The following is a 23,310-nucleotide window of genomic DNA, read 5'->3' as shown; positions in this document are numbered from 1 at the left end:
CCTTTAAAACAAGGCAAGAACCACACACAAAGCATATACTTCTAGGTCTTTATTTCTTTAAAAAAAGTCAATTAGTTATTCCGATTAAAGAAATTGGTGACATAAGATGGAGATAACATCATAGAAGTGGTTGGGAGTCATTTAAGGGTCTTTACAGGGTGATCAGCAATTTTGTTTTCAGCGCTGTACAGTTTCATAGGCAGGGAACAAAACGCTGATGGATGTTACGGGAGAAGGACTTAACCCTTTGGCAATAACATCACAATGAGACAAGCTGATCGTTTTTCCCTTTGTGGACACTGATCATTACGGGGCATGAAGGCATCAATACCATATAGAAAAGGGCATCTTAAAAGCAAACAAGGCAGCCTGATCTAATTAAATGGAATGTCAATTCATAAAGGAATCAATATAACAATAATTTAAGATGTCCAAACTGTGTCAACACTTAAAAGTTCCTTGAGTGAGTAAATAATTACAAAGGTTGACCACAACTTTTGTGCTATTTTAAGTGTAAACCTTATTAGAAAAATCTGTTAAAATTAACCATTTGTTATAAAGCCCTTAAATGACATCTAAATGTTATGGTTTGAAAAACAGGAGGTAGAATCGAAAAAAAAAAAAAAAAAAAAAAAAAAAAAAAAAAAAAAAGGCCAAAAAGGAAAAAGAAATAAAATAGAAAGACAAGCACTTCTGTAACAAAACATTCTGCTGACATTGTGTTTTAGTCTCCCTCTTCTTCCTCAGATTCAGACTCTGAAAGACAACAGGTAAAACAATAATATCACTGCAGCCATTTTAAGCTCCAAGTTTTTAGAGAAGGAAAAAAAAAAAAAAAAACCTGCTTACCCTCCTCAGCATTTTTCAGCCATTCTACAAACTTCTTCATCTGCTCCAGGAAGACACTCTTTCCTTTGGCCACATGGGCTTCTGTGTACCACTTCAGAATAACCTCTTCACTCAAAACGTCAGCTTAAAAAAAAAAAAAAATAATAATGTTCACCACACAGATAACCTCTGTAGAGTACTCCACTAGCTAGGTAACATTTTTATACAAAAGTACAATCATGTACCAAGCCTTGGGCTTTAAGTGCATATTGCAGGTTAGAGCTTCAGTGATTCAATGTATAGAAAAATAATGTAGGAACTAGATTCTTCTGGAGTCGTTTTTTGTGAGAAAATTTTATTTCCGCATCTGAAAAATGCCAAATCGGAAGTGACATAACAGGAGGGAGTACGGTCAATATAAACAATAGGAAAACAATGGATCGTAATGACAGTTCGGACGTTGGGGAAATTGTAAATGTTTAATCATACTCATATGACAGACTACAGCCATACAATTATCCTGCTATGTGGCCAAGAGAGCAGGAGCAGGCCAGGATTAGAACGACGGTCAAGAGAGACAAATTGAGTTTGTCAATTGTGTGAGGAGAACCAGAGAAGAACAGGGCTGGAGACCAGTGTTAGCTCGTAGATATATACTGTACACGTTAGCTAATGTTACGTAACACTGTGCTCAGATCACAATATTGTACAGATTATCATGTATCAGGCAATAGCAAAGCTAGTATTGGTCATCTAGGAGTATTGATTACTAATAACAGAAACAAACTTTGATCAGGCATAGCCTGTCACGCTCGTTAGCCTAATATCTGTCCACACTAACGTTGCATGATACAGAGGTTTGTCATCATGACTGATTTGGTAGCAAATTTATAAAAAAAAAAAAAAAAATAAATCTTACAGTGCACAGTTCACGTTTCCGTCGAGTTGCAACTCCGGGACAATCGTGTGTACTGTATAATGTATGTGTTTCAGGTTATCCTTTATTCATTAATTCTGTTTTGAGTTTATTCCATGCCCATTCACTGATAGTGTGAGGATATGACGTCATGAGTATGTAGTTGAGTGAACTTGAATGTAGCATGAATAAAATTGGAGTTACATTACCAGCACATAATTCAAAACTCTTATGTCTGAGTGTGAGACTGTATGCATGTGAACATCAATGTTGAAATTGACACAAAAACGGTGAAACAGCATCGCACGTGTACGTTTTTTCATTTAATATCATAATTTACAGTAGTATTACAATGTTGAACTTAGGGCTGCACGATTTGGAGAAAATCTAATCGCGATTTTTCTGGTTAAAATTGCGATTTAAAATGCGATTTTATAAAACAAATGAAAAACACACACACACAATACCAGGCTTGTTTTGCTTGTTTGTAGGGCTGCACAATTTGGCCTGAAATTTTGTGCTAATATATTATTTTGACTAATTTTTATTATCATTATTGCTAAATAAAAATGTTAAACCAAATAAGAAATTACTGTTGTAATAACTTTCATTATTAAAATATTTAGCATTAGTATTTAATTATAAATATAACTATAATTATTAGAAAATAATATTTAAACCTTAAACCATGACAAAATGTGGGGTTAACCGTTAACATGCAAGCAGTAGGTCTATAAATCATTAGAAAGGTCTAAGGATTTATATTATATTAGGATAAAAATGTATTTAATATGAACTACGTGCCTCTTATGCTGCGTTCACACCGAACGCGTCTGGGGCGTCAAATTCGCGCCAGACGCGTCTAGTTGGACGCTTGAACATTTTGAAGTCAGACGCTTCAGACGCGCGTAAAATTCGCTCAATTCGCGTGTCTAAACAAAGTGTGTTCAGACGTGAATTCGCGTCATGAGAGGGGCTTTCATCTCTTTCTGCACAGATCCTCTGAATAAACACAATCTCGTCAGTTGGAAACTTGTAGCGGCAATTTAACTCGGTTATGCCGGCCAACTTTTGCTAGCTAGAAGGTGGGCTAGTATCAACGGCTAAAATCATGCAAAAAGTTTTTCAACTAACCAGATTGTCCGATTTCTTCGCTTATTCTCTTCCAGGCAAGGTCCTTTTTATTCCCGTCTCGATAAAAATATAATGACACATCATAGAGCTCAAAGTGGCCACACACAGCGACATCTCTGTTCTTGTCTCCACCACTGATCACATCATAAACACGTTACTACCAAAGCAGAGTCCCTGATTGGTTAACGCACCGCGAATTTACGCCAAAGTTCAGATTTTTCAACTCGGGCGTTAGGGCGTCAGACGCTCAACTCGCGCGTCAGCCGCGTGAACGCTCAATTTGCGCCACGCCATTCGCGCGTCAATGGCCGATTCGCGCCGTGCTAGACGCTTGATTCGTGCCGCAGGACACCTAGACGCGTGTTTACATTGACTTAACATGTAAATCAGACGCCTCAGACGCGTTGGTGTGAACGCAGAATTATGCATCCACTGTGAGGAGGAGAGAAAAAAAAAAGAAAAAAAAAAAAAAAAACCCTGTATGTACGCTGGAGAAAACAATTATGTGTTTCCCTCAAAGTTCTATAGAGAGGAATTATTTTTCCTATTTTTTACCCTGAATAGGATTGCGTGAAATTACTTGCCGCTAAACATGTTTCATACTGAACGCCGGAGGGCACCCTTGAGCAGATACTGCAAATAATCCAAATATACGCGATATAACAAACGCTGATCCCCAGTGGGCATCATGCTATCGCTGTGACTGAATAAAAAGGTAGAAACGCCTTGATTGATTAAACATGAATAAAATAAACGGACGGCTACAACAATACATGGTTTATATGTTTTCTTCAAGCCTTCTCAGGTATTTCCGTAATAATAAAGTACATTTATAATCCAATGCTAATAAAAATACTATTTCAATCACTCAACTGACGTTATGAAGTGAGTTTGGAGTAAAAACACATTAAATGTTGTCTTTTGTTAGAAAAGAAGTTCATAAAGGCTTCTCATGTTTGTAAAGTTTGTATATTTGACGCGTTGCATAATCGCACCAAGCCAAATTGCGATTTCGATTCAATTACAATTAATTGTGCAGCCCTAGTTGAACCCCATCAATATCGCCGGGATGATAATCCTCCGGTCTAAAATGAACGCGTTTATTGAAGCTATGCAGAAGTGAAGTCCCATATCTTCACCTGCACAAAACACACCCTGGCATGGAAGATAGCACAGTCCTTTTTCTTGTTAGTAAACCTCTGGACTAGATGTCCTGACAGGCTGGAATCTGTGCAACCTCCACAAACAATTTACCATAACGATGATAAATAGAATACAAAAACTACCGAAAACACTGATTCACGACTGGACCGCTGTTACTGAATACCAACCTACTCTGCATTAAGTCAACACAGAGCCTGGCGAACGACTCCCTCTCGTGACGTAAAATGATGCGACGTTTTTACAGAGACCGTCACTTTATCTACTAAATTCCCTTATGTCCTGCAAAACATTTTTAAATACTGCAGTACCTTTTCATATGGTATTTTCGTACAAGGTTATATATTCATCTCAAAAAGAGTGTTAACCTGCAATATGCCCTTTAAGTGCATAGTTTTAAAAGGATCAAGTATGGAAGACACACCTTTGTAAAGAAGCACCACGATCTTCTGGAAGGCCTTCATGAAGTGGATATTGTCGTAGCAGTACTCCTGGATCTTCAGAAGGAGGGTGAGCTCAGACAGGCCTTGGGAAGTGAAGGCCTTCAGCAGTGGGCTGTATTGCTGCAAAGTTAGCAGAAAATATTACTACTGATAATATTCAATATAAGAAAGTAATGCCGTTTCCATGAATGGTGTAGATACCTTCAAGTGTTTGATGGCTTGCTCTGTGACGAGTTCCTCCTTTTTATTCCACTCGACGGCACTCATGACACTGGTCCACACGATGCCGATCATTGTCTGCTCAGAGATGCTCGTTTTCTTCATCTCTTCACGAACGTAGGCAATGATCTGGGGAATAAAACACATTAGCCGAATACAGGCACAATAAACCTCCATAGCCAAAATATGGATGATAATGTTAACCAAAATCTGTTTAACATTTTAAAATAATATTGATGTTTATTATATAAAAAAAAAAAAAAAAAGAAAAGCTTAAATTTTACATTTATAAATTGAAAGTGGGAAAGTAGCCCAGCTGTCGACATGGTACAAACTCACATCTTTGAGGGTCTCGCCACGGGACATCTGTTCTTGCAGTTCTTTCTGAAGCTCTTTCCGCGCTCCAATGGACTGCTGGTTGCGAGCGAAGTCCGAGAGTTCCTTCAGCCCGGCATCGGTGAAATATTTTGAGAAGTGTTCGCAGCTACGCTTGTTGGCAGGGAACAGCTCCTGTTTTGGGCAGGAGGAGGATAGGTTAAAACAAAAAGCATCAACTAGAGGTCTTCACAGGTCCACTTGGATTTGAAACCAGAGGTCCAACTTCGGACACGGGTCTGATATTAGTAGCTTTGATTCTCGGGTAATTTAAAATAAACGTTTTTACTGAATGGACCCAAGAAGACCCAAATTATTTTAATATATCCCAACTTCCATTATTTGTTTCAGGCATTGAACAATTTTTTTTTTATTTAAAAAAAAAAAAAAAAACATTTTTACAATATGTAATACAAGTCTCTGGTGTCTGTGGAGTGTTGAATTCAGCATCGTTTGTGAAGCAGTCCGGCATAAAATGACAGCATGGCAACAACACATCCACTTCTCTAAAGCAGCACAACATGGCCTCACCCCCTTTGTTGCATGTTCTCAGGGGCAGGGTTTATGTAAATTTTAGGGTTAGTGATGTCACCAACCTGGGAAAAGGCTCGTTGTAGTCCCTACCAGCAGAATTCTTTAAAAGAAAATCTCCAGATGCAGATACTATGCTCTAAGAGCAACATTTCACACCAACTAAAGTTAAGTGAAGTCAATCAACCACCCTTTTAAGTAATCCTATGACAAAGTTATCCCCATATTTAAGTCAAACCGTGCTTGTGGAAATTACCAAACCCCCCAGGATACTGGACAGCAGCGGCACGCACTATTAGTGCTGGGATTTGCTTTTTAATATTAATCATCAATTTCTTTGTCATTTGAGGTGCAACAAAGCTTATGAGCCATTTATCTACTGGAATTGCTTGCCCAAGTGGAAAAAAACAAACAAACAAAAAAAACACATTGCCAGATATTGATTACAGAAAACCCATCTAAATGCAGTTGATGCCAAAATTAACTATAAATCTAATAAATTAAACCATAACTGTATATTTTCATGTGTTCCCTCAAACAATTTGTGAAAATCCTTGTAAAACATTCTCTTTTACATTTGCGCACAAAGTATGTGCTGATTTGTCTGGCAACATATAGGTTAACAAACGTAGCTAAGGACTGGACCATGAATTTAAATCTACAAGTAAGGAATGAAGACAGGCATACTTTTAAATCTATACCTGCTCTGGTGTTTTATTTGCCATCTTTGATTTTCATCTTTGTCAAGCGATGCTGCTTTTTACATTGGGGGTACAGCTGGTTTTGAGGGAAGGAAGAAAAAAAAAAAAAAAAAGCCATCGGGTCAGAATCTGGTCTAATTTTTATTGGGTGTCTCGGGCCGTTTTTTTTTTTTTTAAATTTATGCAATTTAAATTTTATTTATGCAAATTTTTGAGTAAGAAGTGATTTGGGTCGGGTACAGATTTTACACAAAAAAGGGCAGCCAAAGTGGAAAATAATTTTGGTAACACTTTACAATAAGGTTCATTAGTTAAACATTAATGCATTAACATGAACTTCCTTTTCCTTGAATTTTAGTGTTGAGTCTGCAGATATTTACCATCAGCCTGTTGTCCATGCCAACTTTACGCAGGCTAGCAGCAACTGAGTTGATGTCTTTTTCGTTGATCCAAGATTTGAAGAGTTTCACAGCGAAGGCGGCAGACACACCTGCAATAAAATCCAGACCACGAGTTAGTTTACAAATTCTTCACTCAGAACATCCTGCCGTTGAAAAGTGTCATTACCTTCCTTGACCAAGTTCTCATTAAAGAGGCTGCTCAGGATGGAGGCTGATATATTGCCATTGGCCAGCAGGATTCCGGTAAGCATGGCCAATTTATTCCTCTCAGACTCTGTGAACCCTTTTAAAAACAGCAGCAGCTGTGAAAAAGAAAAAGACATTATGGGACTTTCCAGATGCACAATGACACCATCTTTGTTTGACTAACAAATTCGCTATAAACCTTAGTTCAAAAATTTTGCTTACCTTCTTAATCTCCTCTTCAAACCCTTTCTCCAGGTACTTGTAACGCCTGATCAGCTTGTTAAAAACCTATGACGCAAGGTGAATGTGTTGAAAATGTAAAGAAGCAGCCAAAAAGTACCATTTATATCAGTCAAGGTGACATTAATTCAGAACAAGCTCTGAAACATGAGACTATTTGCCAGTCAGGCAGTATAAAACTAAATACCTGAGCGTACGCCTGCATGGTCTCCAGGTCTTCACTTGCCGTGAAGAGGCAGTACTCGGTACGGGTCAAGTCATCAGACAGAGTCCCTCCTGGGGCTGGGGGGGGGAGGGGATAATAAAAAATAAATATGATTGAATGAAGATTGTTTATTTCAATTCCATGGTCATAAATGATTGCTTACCCAGCATTCCTCCAGCCACCAGGATGTCGAAGAGTGTCTCAGCATACCGGCGGTAGTCGAGCTTGGCGCCAGAGGCATCAAGGAACTTTGCAACCGCTTCCAAATCAGTGCCAGTTTGGTTCAAGCCTTGAACAATACTTTCTTGAAACTGAGTAGGGTCAAATCTCTCCTTTTCATCTGCGGGGAAATGAGAGTTTTAAAATGGGTGGCATTTTTAGTGTGTGTGTTTTTTTTTTTTAAACAAGGAAGCTCCTTAGGCCAGGGGTTTTAAATCTGTTAGATGCCATGGACCCCCAAATATGATCTTCTTGTGAAGAAAACCCCATCCTAAAATTTAAAAGGCAGCTATACACATATAAAGACCCTTTTGAAAATTGCTGTGTACATGAACGGCCAAAAAGCAGTTTTTAGTTGAAAACGGTGTTGTGTAAACTGCCTCTAAACCAACTTAATTAAATCACTTTTTTACTAAAAAGTATTTAGTTAGTTGAGTCTCATTAAAATATATTATCTTATTAGTAAAAAAATTCGTTTTCTCTGAATTTTTCTACTGACCGCTTAGTACTCCATCACTGCCCCCCCGGACCCCAGTTTGAAAGCCCCTGGTCTTAGGCTACTTACCTCTTTTCCTAGTTTTAAAACGCTGGCCGGTAAGCGTTGGCTTTTGCTGCTTTTGATTATTCATAAAAGACACCTACGAAAAGAACAATATTAGAGAACATTTCAATGAAGAGCGCAAAGACACCACATGTACATGTGGCAGGACATTTCCAAAGCACATCGATAAGATTCCAATAGAAAATGCGTTAATACCGTTAATACTCTATAAGCGATTTAAACCTTTAATAATAAACTGGTTTATTTAGTTCCAGTTAAACCTGAAGTAATTAATACAACGTGTAAGCATAAGTTGTGTTATCTCGTGAGCAAATTAAACAGTTTATTAGTACTCCGATAAAATTCAATTCGTACTTGTATATGGATATGTTGCTGTATAAAAGTATTAAAAGCGTTTATGTATAATTGTTCAGGGCTGAACGAACTAACTCACGCGCCGGTCTCACGCTAAAGCTAACCGGCTAAAATGAGGCCTAACCGCTCCAATCATTGTTTAAGAGCCACTTATAATCACTATTTACAAGTATTTCAAATCCAGCCGAGAGCAATGCCAATATTTTACAAAACTAACATGAAAAAAATGAAACTACTAAGAGGTATTATTGTTTAAATTTAATTGCTATGATGTCGCGAGCTCCGCCATCATGATTTAAACAGCTGATCATAAACGTGAGCCCCTCAAAAAACGGCCATCCTTTTAAAACACAGATATACAACACCTCAAGATCAAACTGTATACACCTATTATAGGTATATAAAATATACGGAAGGCTTACCGAAATGAATTCAGATAAAAAACGGCTTTTTGAAACCAAGAACAAAGCAAGACAATAGCAGGTCCAAACTCAACACACAAAACCCTCCCGGATGGCAAGAGGCTGCTGCGCCTGCGCAGAAGAAGAACGTGAGAAAAGCAATGGATCCGTCCATTACAGGGGAGTGCGGGGGGTTAGAGGGGTGGTTTATTAATAAAATAATGCTAATTATACATTTAAAACTATTGTTTTGTCATTTAAAAAAGAAAAAAACCTTAAAAATTGTCGTAGAGCGAAAAATATCCTCGCGTTACTATATATTTGAAAGTTCATAAAAACATCACCTCTCCTAGGCCAGCTGACAGTGATTCGTAAACCCAATACTGGTCATACCATTGTAATGAGGGGTGTGATTTCTATATCGCCAAGGGCAAACCATAAAAAGCATCCAGTCCAATGGGGTCAGCACGCAAAGCTTTGATTTGCATATTTTTGTATTATTGTAATTTTCTCAATATAAATGTTGTATTATTGTAATTTTCTCAATATAAATTTTGTAATTTATATTTTATATCGTATGCTAAATATGAAAGATTTTCACACTGATTTGATTTTGATTCATAAATCAAATAAGAGTTTAATTTCAATTTATTTCTTCGGTAATAAGCCATGTAGCCTATGTGGGATAATTTAGAGTCTACCTGTCATTATTGCAGAATAAACCCCATCATGTTGTAATACCAGCTCACTAATACAAACTATTTATTTTCAATAAAAATTTTTTTAAAAATGCTTTATGATTTTTTTACATTTGAATATTTTCAAAATTCAATGAAATTTTCAACTTTTTATCCATGCCTGATGATAGTGCCCATCTTATATATTAACATAGATATTTCTCGTGAATAGCCTAACTATAAATCGGTGTCAGATGTGGACAGCACTGTTGTGAGGCACTTGAAATCCATATCCATTTCAATGGATTAGTTCAACAGATTTAAGAACCTTCTCTGATTCTTTAACTTTTTAGACTAACAGACGAGGTCAGAATTTCCTCTCTTTAGTGACACACATTACACTCTAGACACTAAGACCCTACCCAAAATCCTCAATGGGAACCACCTACACCGATAAGTATAAAACCTAGTTAGGACAGAAACCTCAGCACAGACAATACCATCCTGAACAGAACGCCCTTACGAAAAATAAGTATTCTTCAAGTTCATTTTATCAAGTATACTTAAGTAATGTTCAAGTATATTTTTTAAGTAGGCCTATACTTTATGTAGTAAGTATACTAGTATAAATGTACTAATAGTAAACTTGTAAGTATTTTAATACCGCTTGGGACTAATTTGGCCCAACCGAAGTATACGTTTAAGTGTACTATAAATGTAACAACAGTAAACTTTAAGTACACAACTAACTATGTTTCTCATTTGTACTGCATCTGTACTACAAGTGAACTTATAAACTAGTAGTTTACTATTTTAATAGTAAAACTAACTCACGCGCCGGTCTCACGCTAAAGCTAACCGGCTAAAATGAGGCCTAACCGCTCCAATCATTGTTTAAGAGCCACTTATAATCACTATTTACAGTGTATTTTAATAGTAGTACATTTTTAGTATATGAAAGTACACTTTGAAAATGTACTCTCAGTAAACTACTAGTGTAGTGCAAGTATACTTGTAAGTTTTCACACTTATAGTTTACTATTCATATAATGAGCAAACCATAATGAGCAGAACCGGATATATAATGAGCAGAACCAGAAAGCATTAACACATCACAGCAGTCCACAGGTCCTTGCACTGGCTTCCAGTTGCATTTAGAATTGATTTTAAAGTACGGTTACTTGTTTATAAATCACTCAATGGCCTAGGACCTCAATACATAGCAGATATGCTCATAGAATATAAACCTAACAGATCACTCAGATCATCAGGATCAAGTCACTTAGAAATACCAAGGGTTCACTCAAAGCAAGGAGAGTCTGCTTTTAGCCGTTACGCCAGCCGCAGCTGGAACCAGCTTCCAGAAGAGATCAGGTGTGCTCCAACAGTAGCCACATTCAAATACAGACTCAAAACATATATTTTTATCTGTGCATTTGTTGATTGAGCACTGTACTATGCCTGAATGTTACGACAGAGACACAGAGGCAGAGATAAAAGCAATCCAGGTAAGTTTTATTGCACAAACAGCAGAGCACAGGGTGATGGTAAGCAGATATGCAGTTCTTGAATAATGGAGAGAGTATAATACTGTCCTGATTTTGTCTTGCAGATGCAGATGGAGAGATGCGTTGGAAGGTGATGGCTGAGACACTCACAGGTAGGTAGGCACACGAGGAGAACAGGAGACGAGGGAGATGGAGTAGACAACTTGGAGCAGGTAAGTATAGCGTTTGGAGTCCTTAAGGTAAGAATACATGAGTTGTAGTGCAAACGAGACCGGACAGTGAGTGTGTGTGAGTGTGGTGGTTTTGTAGTGGTGGTGATTGCAGTGCTGATGAGTCACAGGTGGCGGTGATCAGTATGCTGGTGATTGAGTGCGTGGGTAAGGGAGTGAGGTGGAACCTGACGTGTCTGTGACAGTACCCCCCTCCCACGGCCCGCTCCTGAGGGCCGCGGACCCCGACGTCGTGGTGGTCTTCCTCTAGGGCGTGGGGCAAGTCTGTCTGGGTGGTTGGCGTGGAAGGTCTGTAACAGGATAGGATCAAGGATATCATTCTTGGGAACCCATGAGCGTTCTTCGGGGCCATAGCCTTCCCAGTCGACTAGGTATTCGAGTTGACCACCACGGCGCCGGGAATCCAGGATCTCGTGAACCACGTAAGCTGTGCCGTCCTCCAGGATGAGTGGAAGGGGGGGCTCGGCGGCTGCCACGTCAGGTTCTGTGGAGGGAACAACAGAAGGTGGTGAGGTTTTAGCAGGGATACATGGAATGTAGGATGGATTCTACTGTACTGTGCCGGGAGTTGGAGACGGTAGGTGACGGGGTTGATCTGCCAGATGATGGTGAACGGGCCAATGAAGCGGGGACTCAGCTTCTTGCAGGGCAGACGCATCCTGATGTCCCTGGTGGACAGCCAGACCTTCTGCCCCGGTTGATAGACAGGAGCGTCGGAGCGACGAAGGTCGGTTGCCATCTTGCGTCTGCGCAGGGCTCTCTGCAGTTGGTGGTGAGCTGAGTCCCAAACCCTCTCGCTCTCCCGGAACCAGTAGTCGACTGCAGGAATGTTGGAAGGTTCCCCATCCCAGGGGAACAGTGGGGGTTGGTAGCCGAGTACGCACTGGAAGGGTGTTAGTCCAGTTGTGGCTTGGCGGAGGGAGTTCTGTGCGTACTCGGCCCAACCCAGGTACTGGTTCCAGGAGTTCTGGTGGCCGTGACAGAAGGTACGCAGGAAGCGGCCTATCTCCTGGATCTTCCGTTCCGTCTGCCCGTTCGACTGAGGATGGTATCCAGATGACAGGCTGACGGTCACACCCAGGAGGGAGAAGAAGGCCTTCCAGACGTGGGAGACGAATTGGGGTCCTCTGTCGGAGACTATGTCTTCAGGTATTCCATAATGACGAAAAACATGATTAAACATCAATTCTGCAGTGGCCATGGCGGTAGGTAGACCCTCCAGGGGTATCAGACGGCAGGACTTTGAGAAGCGGTCTACCACCACCAGGATGCACGTGTGACCGTCAGACTCAGGGAGATCGGTGACGAAGTCCACTCCCAGGTGTGACCAGGGTCTCTCGGGAACGGGCAGAGGAAGGAGCTTGCCGGTGGGAAGATGGCGTGGGCTCTTGGAGATGGCGCACTCCCTGCAGCCCTGCACGTACCTTCTGACATCGTTGGCCATGCTGGGCCACCAGAAGTGTTGTTTGAGCAACGAGAGGGTCTCATTGGCCCCCGGGTGGCCAGTGCCAAGTGAAGAGTGGGTATTGTGCAGGAGTGGAGTGCGACGTGCCCGTGTGACGTATTGCAAGCCTTGGGGGCAACCCGGCGGAGTGCGTGTGGAGGCATTGGAGGAGGGCGTGGTTTCTTCGGACCACTGGATAGGGTTCACGAAAATGGACTCCGGCAGGATTGTTTCAGGATCTTCAGGCTTTTCCTCAGGGGAATGGAGGCGAGACAGGGCATCAGCTTTGGTATTCTTTGAACCAGGGCGGTAAGAGATGGAGAAATTGAACCTTGAGAAAAACATGGCCCAGCGGGCTTGGCGAGGGTTGAGTCTTTTGGCAGCCTTCAGATATTCAAGGTTCTTATGATCAGTGAGAACTTGAAATGGATGAGTAGCCCCCTCCAACCAATGCCTCCACTCCTCGAGGGCAAGCTTGACGGCCAGGAGTTCGCGGTCACCGATGTCATAATTGACCTCCGCCGGGTTGAGCTTGCGGGAGAAGAAGGCGCATGGATGGAGTCTACTTGGTGTCCCCTGCTGCTGTGAGAGGACCGCTCCCACTCCGGTGGTGGAGGCGTCCACTTCCACGATGAATGGGAGATCTGGATTAGGGTGGACGAGGAGGGGAGCAGTGGTGAAGGCTCTTTTAAGGGTCTCGAAGGCGTTGGTGGCTTGTTGGGACCAGGACAGAGACTTGGGCTGGTGACGGAGTAAGTTGGTGAGTGGACTGACGATGGTACTGTAATTCTTGATAAACCGGCGGTAGAAATTGGAGAAACCTAGGAAGCGTTGGAGTTCTTTGATTGTTGATGGAGTGGGCCAGGACTGGATAGCGGAGACCTTCCCCTCGTCCATCCGGATGCCACTGCGATCAATTATGTACCCCAGGAACTGGACAGACGGCTGGTGGAAGGAGCAGTTTTCAGCTTTGAGGAAGAGATGGAATTGCCGTAAACGCTGGAGGACCTCCGCAACGTGGTGGCGATGTTCAGCCAAGCTCCGGGAGTAGATGAGGATGTCATCAATATATACCAGTACGAACTTGTGGAGAAACTCCCGGAGCACCTCGTGTATGAAATCCTGGAATACGGAGGGGGCGTTGACCAGGCCATACGGCATGACGAGATACTCGTAGTGTCCGGTGGGCGTGACAAAGGCGGTCTTCCACTCGTCCCCCTCACGTATCCGGATGAGGTTGTACGCGCTGCGGAGGTCCAACTTAGTGAACACAGTGGCACCGCGGAGATGTTCCAGGGCCGCTGGGACGAGGGGAAGTGGGTAGCGAAACTTGACAGTAATTTTGTTGAGGGCACGGTAATCGATGCAGGGCCTCAAGCCTCCGTCCTTCTTTGCCACAAAAAGAAGCTTGAAGCAGCAGGGGAAGTAGACGGGCGGATGTAACCTTGTTCGAGGGCCTCTTTGATGTATTCCTCCATGGCCTTCTCCTCCGGTATTGACAGGGGTAGATACGTCCCCCGGGCACTGGCTCACCCGGTAACAGATCGATGGCACAGTCCCATGGCCGGTGTGGAGGAAGCTTGGAGGCGCGTTGCGGGCAGAAAACATCACTGAAGGGGGCGTAGTCCGGGGGAACATCCACGGAGCGCTTCTCTACAGGGCTTTCAATGGATGTGGCGTTGATGGAAAGAGACTTGGAGAGTGGAGATTTCGGAACAGGAAGCGCTGGGAAGCAATCTGGAAAGCAGTGGTCACCCCACTTCAGGACTTCGCCCGTGCGCCAGGAGATGGTGGGATTATGTTGTTCAAGCCACGGGTGCCCTAGAACCACGTCAGCGGTGGACTCCTCCAGAACCAGCAGATGTATCTTTTCCGAATGCAGGATGCCGACACAGAGTTGAAGTGGTCCCACACAATGACAGATGTTCTTACAGCTCAGGGGTTTGCCCGTGATGGAGTGGATTTGATAGTTAACCGGAGACAGGGAGATCTTGAGCTTGAGTTGTCGACAGAGGGCGCCTGAGATGAAATTTCCTGCTGACCCTGAGTCGAGGAGCGCCACCACTGGAACAGAGGTATTTGCAGCAGTAAGGATTACAATAGTAGTGAGTGGTTTCATTTTCTGAATGGAGGGAAAAATTGCACCCACCACGGGCCGAGGAGGACGGGTTGGGCATGTGGAGATGACATGCCCCGGAGATCCACAATATAAGCACAAGTTCAGGGTCAGCCTTCTTTGTCTTTCATTAGAGGTGAGACGTGAGTGATCAATCTGCATAGGTTTGGTGGCTGGTTCTGGAGAGCTGACGGGTTCGGACCGACGGAGGAGGTTGGTGGTAGATGACTGGCCCTGGTGCTCAAGGAGACACGACTGCATACGAGAACTCACGCGGATGGCGAGTTGGATGAAGCGTTCGAGTCCCATGGAGTCCTTGTACGCAGCGAGATGCAGCCGCACATTGGGTTCCAACCCCTGAGCCAAAGATGCAGTTCTAGACATGGTGCGAAGTTCTGGTGAAAATAAGGGCTGTGTTCACAATGGACTTTGGTTCCAGAAAATTATAAGAGCATTCTGCGTGAATGCAAGCCAGAGGCAGAATGCTGGAAAATGTGGTCCTTGTACAAGATCCTAGTAACATTAATGGGATAAATCTTGTAAAATATAAGTGTGAAAAGAGCCAGAACCAATGCCGTGTGGGGTGTGTGTTGCAGTGATGAAGTTAGTTATCGTGCAACAGTTTGACTTGCAGATGGAAAAAGATGCAAGAAAGAAAACAACAATTGCTGCAAACAAGAGACCAGGGATCTACTTGCCTTTCATGGAGAATTGAACCAGCAGTTTAATGATACCATACACAATATGATGTTTTATTAAACTTTTATTAAAATCACTTCATAAAATTAAGTTTGAACCACTGCAGTCACGTTGACGGTTTTAACGATGCCTTTTAGTACCTTTCTGGACCTTGAAAGTGCTGATTATATTGCTGTCTATGGACAGGTCATATACCTCTCAGATTTCATCAAAAATATCTTAATTTTGTGTTCCCAAGATGAATGAAGGTCTCATGGGTTTGGAACAACAAGAGGGTGAGTAATTAATGACACAAATTTCAGTTTTGGGTGAACTAACCCTTTAAGTTTGGGGGGAACATGTTCAAATTGCCTATCCAGTCAGCATGAGGGGAGGCCTATACATATATATATATATATATATATATATATATATATATATATATATATATATATATATATATATATAGCTGACTCACCTATGGTCTCGATAGTTTTCTGCATGCCTCCACCACCCCGTCTCCTCACAATCACCTGGTTACTACTAACCAGGCATATAAGGAGTATGCTGGATTCAGGCTAAATTCTGAGTTTGGAGCCCTCCCTTCGGACAGCATGCCAAATACGCATACTTTTTACTCTATCTGATTATTTGTAAGAGTGAACTTGTGAAATTACTGTTTGTGGGAGGATAACAAAATTAAATGGAGAACTTTTCAACATATGAAGTTTTATTTAACAGAATTCGGGAGGAGCACGTTTGGGTAATCAACCAATCAGCACAAGGAGAAGCCTGTATATAAGCCCGTCTCTCACCTCTATCCCGCGACACGTTTCACAGCATCCCTCCATTCACCCCATCACCTTGCTCTTGGCTGGTTTCTATCCCAGTCATGGAAGGGGTGTACTCTGGGTTTGGGCCAAATTCCGAGCTCGGCGCCCTTCCCTGGACAGCACGCCAAATAGGCATAAATTACTATATCATTTGCTATTAGATTTCATGTACGTGTAAGCTCGTAAAGTACATTACATGTCAGGTGGGAACGCTCTGGCAGTGTAAATGAACAAAATCACACAATGCAAGAGCAATTACCAGAGTTTTTTTTTAGTCCCCCCCCCCCAGAATATCTTTGTAAATGAAACTAAGAACATCTTACTTGTAATGTTAGGATCAAATTATAGAGCTTTTTTTTTTCTGCTTGATTGCAGAAACTGAATATAACATCTGAACTGCAGAATAAAATACACAATTTCTATAAAAGCAAATTAGAAACTTTTTCGATCAAAATTTAAAATCACAAAGAGATGAAATGTGACTCATCTTTAACTGGTAATGGTGTACAGTCGAATGTGTAAAATGCAGTAGCATTGCTATGCGTAGTTCAAGTCAAGTCAAGTCAAGTCACCTTTATTTATATAGCGCTTTTTACAATGCAGATTGTGTCAAAGCAGCTTTACATTGATAACTGGTATATCATTTTGGCTGCACAGCAGCTCTTAAAGAATAGTGTCAATGCAGGCAGATCAAAGCACTGTTGAATATCAAATGTCAAGTCAAATGTCAAGTGTCCCAACTAAGCAAGCCAAAGGCGACAGCGGCAAGGAACCCAAACTCCAACAGGTGACATCAGGTGGCAAACAGGTGGCAAATAGGTGTTAAAATGGAGAAAAAATACCTTGGGAGAAACCAGGCTTAGTCGGGGGGCCAGTTCTCCTCTGGCAAACAGTGCTTTGTTACGATTCAGGTTGCTATCATAAGTCCGATAGGATCGCAACGTTCAAAGTATTTATTTCAGTTCCATCCAGTTGAGGATCGTATTCATCACTGCGGTACGGACGGTTTGTTGAGGAGCTGTGCCACTGGCTGTCGTGTCGATGAGGCCTTCACAATGGATGATCTAGTTGATGGATGATCTAGTTGATCTGCTGATACTTCAGGGCTGCGTTGTGCTCGTGTCAAGGCGCCGATCCTCGGTCTCACCTGGATACGGCTCGGATCCGCTTGACTACGGTAAAACTCGGGATAAACAGAAAGACTAATATTAGCGTAGATGCCATTCTTCTTCTTCAACTATTAAACAACTTTACTAAGTAGCAAGGTGGGTTTGTCACTGTTTGAAATCATGTTGCTTCTTCATAACAAAACAATCGTATCAAATAAAAAGTTGTGTAGTGCTATGAAATACTACCAGTATACAATATTACATTTGTCCTGATAATATTTTAGCAATACACAGTAATTGTTTCTGATTTTCCATTAAATCAAAAGCTTTCAGCTTAGCTAAGCTAATTTAAGTAGCCAGTTGTCCATCTTGCTAATATGTTTTGGAGTCATTTTCTAATCTCTGTAATACATTGAGATGTTCTCATGAATAAGGATTCACTGGTAATCTACCTACAGAGCACATTTAGTGAAGTTCACAGCGTAATTTCAGGAGGAGTGAACCCATCTAATCGTTCAATTAGTGAAACTCAAACATAATATCAAGAGGAGGGAACCCTAATCTTTCAATTACATCCAGAGCATATAAGCAGCTACTCACCCTGCTCTGGCATCAGTTGTTTCGATATCCCTCCACCTCCCCAACTCCACCACATAAATTAGGCATCTCATCTATCGTACTCCTCTTCCAGGTACTAGTAGTCCCTGGGGGGTGTATCCAAGCTCGAATTGAAGCTGCTTCCTCGAGCCCCTCCACAGCGGACAGCAAGCCAAATACGCGTAACCTTATTAGCTTAAAGATTTTATGAGGAAACGAACTCGTGAAATGTATTGTGGACCATCCCTCTATATTACTGTGTTAGGGCATGTGGTGAAGTCCAAAAGCTAAAGCACGTCCATTACAGAGAATTAGATAAACAAACTGAGGTATATTCTATGATTGTGCAAAGATTTGGACCAACAGGTGGGGTCAGAGCTTCCTCCCTTTAGGCACACATTTTAGACTCTGGACACTAAGACCCTACCCATAATCCCCCAGTGGAGCCACCTACTCAGGTGAATATAAAGTCCAGACAGAACAGCTCGCAGACATCAGACCTCAGCACAGGAGCATCCTTGACATCGCTACAGACTGAGGACACAACATGGACACAAGAGCCTCCCTCTCCATTCTGCTGCTGCTGTTTGGCATCTCCCAGGCGTCTCCTCTCATGGTAAGATCCTATCTAGTCTCTCTCTCAAATTATTAACACTCCTCAAATGAGTTGTTTTAAACATCTCTATTTCTACCACCAGGAGCAGATGTTTGAAGGCGTATTTGTATCAGAGCCTGAAACCATCGACATCACCACAAGAATTTTGGACACCAACAATGGTCAGGCACCTTGTAGATTTCTATAAAGCCAGTAAATGGTCACATTTGCAAAAAGTGATTGAGGCTTATAAGTATATTGTGCTTATTTCATCAATATGTTTCTCTTTAAATACAGGATCATCTGAAGTCTTGCTTGAAGGAGATCTGGTCTTTCCCAAAACCAGAAATGCTCTCTACTGCTTGAACAACAACTGTTTCTGGAAGAAAAACTCGAACAACGTAGTGGAGGTCCCGTACATAGTGAGCGCTGAATTCTGTACGTGAATCTCCTTCATTCGTTGAACATAACTATGATTCATTTAGATGCCATTTTAAACCCGTGGAACCTTTTGTTTGCAGCCAATTCCGACAGATCTGTGATTGCGAACGCCATGTCGGCCTTTCATGCCAAAACCTGCATCCGCTTTGTGGCCAGATCATCTCAGACTGACTACATCAGTATTGAGAACAAAGATGGGTGAGAACAATCATACAAAATAATCAGGACTCTCTTTTACAACAAAAACATTAAATCAGATATGTAACCCCTTTATTTCCTCTCTCCTCTCAGGTGCTTCTCTTCTCTAGGTAGAACTGGTGGCAAACAGGTGGTCTCCCTCAACAGGCAAGGCTGTGTGTACACTGGCATCGCTGAACATGAGCTGAATCATGCCCTGGGCTTCTACCACGAGCATACCAGGAGTGATCGTGACAAATACGTCAAAATCAACTGGGAGAACTTGTCTGCTGATATGTCCTACAACTTCGAGAAACAGAACACCAACAACCAAAACACTCCATACGACTACGGCTCCATCATGCACTATGGAAGAACAGCCTTCGCCGTCCAGCCTGGGCTGGAAACCATCACTCCCATTCCTGATGCAACGGTGGAAATCGGACAGAGGCAGGGACTGTCCAACATCGACATCCTGAGGATCAACAAGCTGTATGGATGCTGAAGATGAGGCTTGTACACATAATTCAATATAGGTCATATATCTGTAGATGAATAGTGCTATGATGAGGTTATGTTTTTGTCTTTTGATGGTGCTGAATTTCTGAAATATGTAATTGTGTTGGGTTGTGAAAAATAAAGCTAAACTGCAAGACAAACGTATACTTTATTTGTAATTCAGTGACAAGTTTAAGACAGCGGTTGACTGTAGCAGTAAAGGTGTCATTGTACTGAGCTTCTCCTGCAAACAAATTAAAGCCACCTGGTTTAACCTTTGGAAAACCGGAGGACTGGGCATATTACAGTATATGATTTATCCAATTTAACAGGTTTTTTTTATTTATTATTACTACTATTATTATTATTTTTAAATGCAATAACACAGATTTTGAAAGATGTTTGAGATTTACTGGTATAATCATATGTTCACAGCTGGTTTCCCATTTGATATTTTAAAGAGCTTTATTGTGTCAAGACCCTCTACTGGAGTCAATCACTTTTGCATCCTCTAGTACAACAAATTCAACTTTCAAAGTCACCAAAGACTGAGAAAGTCCACAGGAGAAATAAGTGTGATCACCTGAAGAACAATGTGAGCCAAAGATGCAGTTCTAGACATGGTGCGAAGTTCTGGTGAAAATAAGGGCTGTGTTCACAATGGACTTTGGTTCCAGAAAATTATAAGAGCATTCTGCGTGAATGCAAGCCAGAGGCAGAATGCTGGAAAATGTGGTCCTTGTACAAGATCCTAGTAACATTAATGGGATAAATCTTGTAAAATATAAGTGTGAAAAGAGCCAGAGCCAATGCCGTGTGGGGTGTGTGTTGCAGTGATGAAGTTAGTTATCGTGCAACAGTTTGACTTGCAGATGGAAAAAGATGCAAGAAAGAAAACAACAATTGCTGCAAACAAGAGACCAGGGATCTACTTGCCTTTCATGGAGAATTGAACCAGCAGTTTAATGATACCATACACAATATGATGTTTTATTAAACTTTTATTAAAATCACTTCATAAAATTAAGTTTGAACCACTGCAGTCACGTCGACGGTTTTAACGATGCCTTTTAGTACCTTTCTGGACCTTGAAAGTGCTGATTATATTGCTGTCTATGGACAGGTCATATACCTCTCAGATTTCATCAAAAATATCTTAATTTTGTGTTCCCAAGATGAATGAAGGTCTCATGGGTTTGGAACAACAAGAGGGTGAGTAATTAATGACACAAATTTCAGTTTTGGGTGAACTAACCCTTTAAGTTTGGGGGAACATGTTCAAATTGCCTATCCAGTCAGCATGAGGGGAGGCCTATACATATATATATATATATATATATATATATATATATATATATATATATATATATATATATATAGCTGACTCACCTATGGTCTCGATAGTTTTCTGCATGCCCTCCACCACCCCGTCTCCTCACAATCACCTGGTTACTACTAACCAGGCATATAAGGAGTATGCTGGATTCAGGCTAAATTCTGAGTTTGGAGCCCTCCCTTCGGACAGCATGCCAAATACGCATACTTTTTACTCTATCTGATTATTTGTAAGAGTGAACTTGTGAAATTACTGTTTGTGGGAGGATAACAAAATTAAATGGAGAACTTTTCAACATATGAAGTTTTATTTAACAGAATTCGGGAGGAGCACGTTTGGGTAATCAACCAATCAGCACAAGGAGAAGCCTGTATATAAGCCCGTCTCTCACCTCTATCCCGCGACACGTTTCACAGCATCCCTCCATTCACCCCATCACCTTGCTCTTGGCTGGTTTCTATCCCAGTCATGGAAGGGGTGTACTCTGGGTTTGGGCCAAATTCCGAGCTCGGCGCCCTTCCCTGGACAGCACGCCAAATAGGCATAAATTACTATATCAATTTGCTATTAGATTTCATGTACGTGTAAGCTCGTGAAGTACATTACATGTCAGGTGGGAACGCTCTGGCAGTGTAAATGAACAAAATCACACAATGCAAGAGCAATTACCAGAGTTTTTTTTTAGTCCCCCCCCCCCAGAATATCTTTGTAAATGAAACTAAGAACATCTTACTTGTAATGTTAGGATCAAATTATAGAGCTTTTTTTTTTCTGCTTCATTGCAGAAACTGAATATAACATCTGAACTGCAGAATAAAATACACAATTTCTATAAAAGCAAATTAGAAACTTTTTCGATCAAAATTTAAAATCACAAAGAGATGAAATGTGACTCATCTTTAACTGGTAATGGTGTACAGTCGAATGTGTAAAATGCAGTAGCATTGCTATGCGTAGTTCAAGTCAAGTCAAGTCAAGTCACCTTTATTTATATAGCGCTTTTTACAATGCAGATTGTGTCAAAGCAGCTTTACATTGATAACTGGTATATCATTTTGGCTGCACAGCAGCTCTTAAAGAATAGTGTCAATGCAGGCAGATCAAAGCACTGTTGAATATCAAATGTCAAGTCAAATGTCAAGTGTCCCCAACTAAGCAAGCCAAAGGCGACAGCGGCAAGGAACCCAAACTCCAACAGGTGACATCAGATGGCAAACAGGTGGCAAATAGGTGTTAAAATGGAGAAAAAATACCTTGGGAGAAACCAGGCTTAGTCGGGGGGCCAGTTCTCCTCTGGCAAACAGTGCTTTGTTACGATTCAGGTTGCTATCATAAGTCCGATAGGATCGCAACGTTCAAAGTATTTATTTCAGTTCCATCCAGTTGAGGATCGTATTCATCACTGCGGTACGGACGGTTTGTTGAGGAGCTATGCCACTGGCTGTCGTGTCGGTGAGGCCTTCACAATGGATGATCTAGTTGACAATGGATGATCTAGTTGATCTCTGCTGATACTTCAGGGCTGCATTGTGGTCGTGTCAAGGCGCCGATCCTCGGTCTCACCTGGATACGGCTCCGGATCCGCTTGACTACGGTAAAACTCGGGATAAACAGAAAGACTAATATTAGCGTAGATGCCATTCTTCTTCTTCAACTATTAAACAACTTTACTAAGTAGCAAGGTGGGTTTGTCACTGTTTGAAATCATGTTGCTTCTTCATAACAAAACAATCGTATCAAATAAAAAGTTGTGTAGTGCTATGAAATACTACCAGTATACAATATTACATTTGTCCTGATAATATTTTAGCAATACACAGTAATTGTTTCTGATTTTCCATTAAATCAAAAGCTTTCAGCTTTGCTAAGCTAATTTAAGTAGCCAGTTGTCCATCTTGCTAATATGTTTTGGAGTCATTTTCTAATCTCTGTAATACATTGAGATGTTCTCATGAAATAAGGATTCACTGGTAATCTACCTACAGAGCACATTTAGTGAAGTTCACAGCGTAATTTCAGGAGGAGTGAACCCATCTAATCGTTCAATTAGTGAAACTCAAACATAATATCAAGAGGAGGGAACCCTAATCTTTCAATTACATCCAGAGCATATAAGCAGCTACTCACCCTGCTCTGGCATCAGTTGTTTCGATATCCCTCCACCTCCCCAACTCCACCACATAAATTAGGCATCT

General features: G+C 41.5%; 2 protein-coding genes across 2 annotated transcripts; one reads left to right on the top strand and one right to left on the bottom strand.

Annotated features, from left to right (window-relative positions):
• Positions 1-34: 34 nt before the first annotated feature.
• Positions 35-9,027, bottom strand: bzw1a (basic leucine zipper and W2 domains 1a). The gene is made up of 12 exons (XM_048163762.1): positions 8,898-9,027; positions 8,125-8,197; positions 7,504-7,680; positions 7,323-7,417; positions 7,118-7,183; positions 6,876-7,011; positions 6,689-6,798; positions 5,041-5,211; positions 4,684-4,830; positions 4,464-4,602; positions 850-972; positions 35-756 (listed from the first exon to the last, which is right to left on the bottom strand). Exons 2-12 carry the CDS (start codon positions 8,186-8,188, stop codon positions 725-727), a joined length of 1,260 nt encoding a protein of 419 aa, XP_048019719.1. The 5' UTR covers positions 8,189-8,197; positions 8,898-9,027; the 3' UTR covers positions 35-724.
• An 8,433-nt stretch (positions 9,028-17,460) lies between these two features.
• On the top strand, positions 17,461-19,940 carry LOC125250914 (hatching enzyme 1.2-like). The gene is made up of 5 exons (XM_048163751.1): positions 17,461-18,684; positions 18,767-18,845; positions 18,961-19,101; positions 19,185-19,302; positions 19,396-19,940. The coding sequence occupies exons 1-5, from the start codon at positions 18,616-18,618 to the stop codon at positions 19,784-19,786; spliced, it is 798 nt and encodes a 265-aa protein (XP_048019708.1). The 5' UTR covers positions 17,461-18,615; the 3' UTR covers positions 19,787-19,940.
• The last annotated feature ends 3,370 nt before the right edge of the window (positions 19,941-23,310 follow it).

Source organism: Megalobrama amblycephala, linkage group LG2, assembly GCF_018812025.1.
Source record: "Megalobrama amblycephala isolate DHTTF-2021 linkage group LG2, ASM1881202v1, whole genome shotgun sequence".
In the NCBI taxonomy this organism is placed as follows: domain Eukaryota; kingdom Metazoa; phylum Chordata; class Actinopteri; order Cypriniformes; family Xenocyprididae; genus Megalobrama; species Megalobrama amblycephala.
The sequence above is the reverse complement of the archived record's forward strand: the minus strand, read 5'-3'. Positions and strand labels throughout refer to the sequence as shown.